The sequence below is a fragment of the Bison bison genome, unplaced genomic scaffold (assembly GCF_000754665.1).
Source record: "Bison bison bison isolate TAMUID 2011002044 unplaced genomic scaffold, Bison_UMD1.0 scf7180017864461, whole genome shotgun sequence".
Taxonomy (NCBI): domain Eukaryota; kingdom Metazoa; phylum Chordata; class Mammalia; order Artiodactyla; family Bovidae; genus Bison; species Bison bison.
In genome coordinates, this window is record NW_011495023.1 from 15796167 (window position 1) to 15799067 (window position 2901).

The 2901-nt window shown below is 35.7% G+C and overlaps 1 protein-coding gene across 2 annotated transcripts in view; it reads left to right on the forward strand.

Annotated features, from left to right (window-relative positions):
- Window positions 1-2901, forward strand: part of KIF5B (kinesin family member 5B) — a 48734-nt gene that overhangs the window by 20432 nt on the left and 25401 nt on the right. For both annotated transcript variants that reach the window (XM_010860002.1, XM_010860001.1), the window contains exons 11-13: window positions 30-178; window positions 600-793; window positions 1655-1723. In XM_010860002.1, coding sequence (XP_010858304.1) covers window positions 30-178; window positions 600-793; window positions 1655-1723 — 412 coding nt within the window. The remainder of the gene's footprint in view (window positions 1-29; window positions 179-599; window positions 794-1654; window positions 1724-2901) is intronic.

The following is a 2901-nucleotide window of genomic DNA, read 5'->3' on the forward strand; positions in this document are numbered from 1 at the left end:
TCCCCTCTCCCCCCAACTACTTGTCTTAGGGCCAAAACAATTAAGAACACAGTTTGTGTCAATGTAGAGTTAACTGCAGAACAGTGGAAAAAGAAGTATGAAAGAGAGAAAGAAAAAAATAAGACCCTCCGGAACACCATTCAGTGGCTTGAAAATGAACTCAACCGATGGCGTAATGGTAATTAATACCTTATGAATTTGTTGTTTAGAGTTTGTGGAATAGAGATTCAGAGCTATTTTATAAATTTGAGACTCTGATATAAATGAAAATAAAAACATATTAGGGATCATCAAATAAAAAGGAATAAAATCTTTTACTTTAAATTCTGATTTTACCTGGAATTATAAATAGAGGCATAAAGGCCAGCTAGCTGACTATTGAAGTCTCAAGATGGCAAGATGTTTAGGATGAAATCAATTAAAAATACAAGATTAGATGACTGGCTTTAGAAGATAAAGGGGACAGTCAAAGATAATTCCAACTTTTCAGATCTCAGGAACTGAGCAGATTAAGTTGATAAGAGCTGCTGAAATTGAATAAAATTAAAATTAATTTTAGACAGGTGAGTTTTGTTAACCATTCTGTTGTCTTATTTTAGGAGAGACAGTGCCTATTGATGAACAGTTTGACAAAGAGAAAGCGAACTTGGAAGCTTTTGCAGTGGATAAGGATATTACTATTACCAATGATAAACCAGCAGCCACAATTGGAGTTACTGGAAACTTTACTGATGCTGAAAGAAGAAAGTGTGAAGAAGAAATTGCTAAACTGTACAAACAACTTGATGACAAGGTAAGTATTATTTGTGTTCTGTTTTGTTTTAGAACATTATTGACTTGTTTTTATTTTCTAATTTCAGTATTAATGGGTCCTCATGACCTATGTACATATTCCTAGGTTTCTGTTAACTTTTTCAAGATCATTGTATTAACAGAAAATATAAAATGACAATTTCTGTTTCTGTGCAGAAACAATGTATAAGGCATACCTTTCTTCCCCTTCTCTTTAAGCTAAAAGAACTTGCAAAAGGAAATTTGACGTGGATCCTTGGAGAGTCTTAATGAAATGACCTTTTAGAATCAGCTGTCTGTGGTGCTAATGATAAAAATGATGCAAGAGGTTAGACTGAGGGAATAGAATCAAATGGAAATACTATGTTCTACTTTGTACTTTGATGATATCAGTAGTATGAAAAATAGCACAATTATGAACCAAATAAAAAGGATGGGAAAAACAACAGTAAAGAGACTAGAAAAAATTGTTCTGGTGTTGTCTTTGATTTTTTTCTTAGTAGGTGATATTTTTAATGTATTTTAAACAGGGATGGTAGGTAGGTTTGAAGTGGCTACATGGCATTATTTTCAGTAATAGCTTTAAACATGTTTGTTTTAGCATGTAAAGTATTTTGTGAATAACTTTCATAAACATAAGCCTTTTTTCTTATTGCATGATAAGGATGTTACAGTTATTGATAATTGAAAGATGCTCCATTTGTTTCAACATCTTTCTAAGATAAGAGGTTAGAATAAGCTATGTCGAATTTGGAGAAAACAACTTTGAAATACTGGGGAGTGGGTAGTAATCTTACAGTTTGTGTTAGGAAACAGAACCAGGTTGTGAGCTATTTTGTTAACTTGTAACTGAAAATTCTAGGATGAAGAAATTAATCAACAGAGCCAATTGGTAGAAAAACTGAAGACACAAATGCTGGATCAGGAAGAGGTAAATTGAATACTGCTTCCAGAAAAGCTGTATAGTATGTCATTGTCACTTAAAAGATGAAGGCATCTACAGAGCTCAGAACATACTCCAGTACATTTAAAAATTTTTTGAATACGTCCATGCTTCACCATGGATATCCTATGGGAGCAGTACATCATACAAATAGAAGCAAAGATTGACTTCTTTGGGCTTTTGGGGGTTGGGTTTTTTGGGTTTTTAAAGTTTGAGTTAAGTCTAACTGGAGGGAAGAGAATGATTTTCTTTTTTTGCATTTATTCTTTAGTATACATCTCCTGGGGTTTTCAACTCTGTCTTTTGCTTTCCTTGTATAGTGCTACTTTGTCTTATTCTCCCCCAAACATTCCTTATTGATCCTTGGACTGGAGTAACCTTAGGTTCCCCCTCCCTTTATGAAAAGTATTTCCACCTGAAAATGATGAAGGAAGGAGTATAAAAAACACTTTAACACTGATATATGTCCAAAGGGATTGTTAAAGAAAAGACTTATTTCTGAATCACATTGGCTTTGTTTTTAGTAATTCATACTTTAGGGTATGACTTTTATCATAGAAATGAGAATGTCAGTGAATAAGATTATTTTTTCCTCTACCATTTCTACCCTCCCCTTACCTGTTTCTCATTTCTGTGATCTTCACTTTCATCTTGTTTCTTTCAAGTTCCTTCTCTCTAGTTTGTCATTTTGGACCCTCATTTTACCTTACTTCGAAGTCAGTTCAGTTCAGTCGCTCAGTCATGTCTGACTCTTTGCCACCCCATAAACTGCAGCATGCCAGGCCTCCCTGTCCATCACCAACTCCTGAAGTCTACCCAAAACCATGTCCATTGAGTCAGTGATGCCATCCAACCATCTCATCCTCTGTCATCCCCTTTTCCTCCTGTCCTCAATCTTTCCCAGCATCAGGGTCTTTTCAAATCAGTCAGCTCTTTGCATCAGGTGGCCAAAGTATTGGAGTTTCAGCTTCAACATCAGTCCTTCCAATGAACACCCAGGACTGATCTCCTTTAGGATGAACTGGTTGGATCTCCTTCCAGTCCAAGGGACTCGCAAGAGTCTTCTTCAACACCACAGTTCAAAGCATCAATTCTTTGGCGCTCAGCTTTCTTCACAGTCCAACTCTCACATCCATACGTGACCGCTGGAAAAACCATAGCCTTGA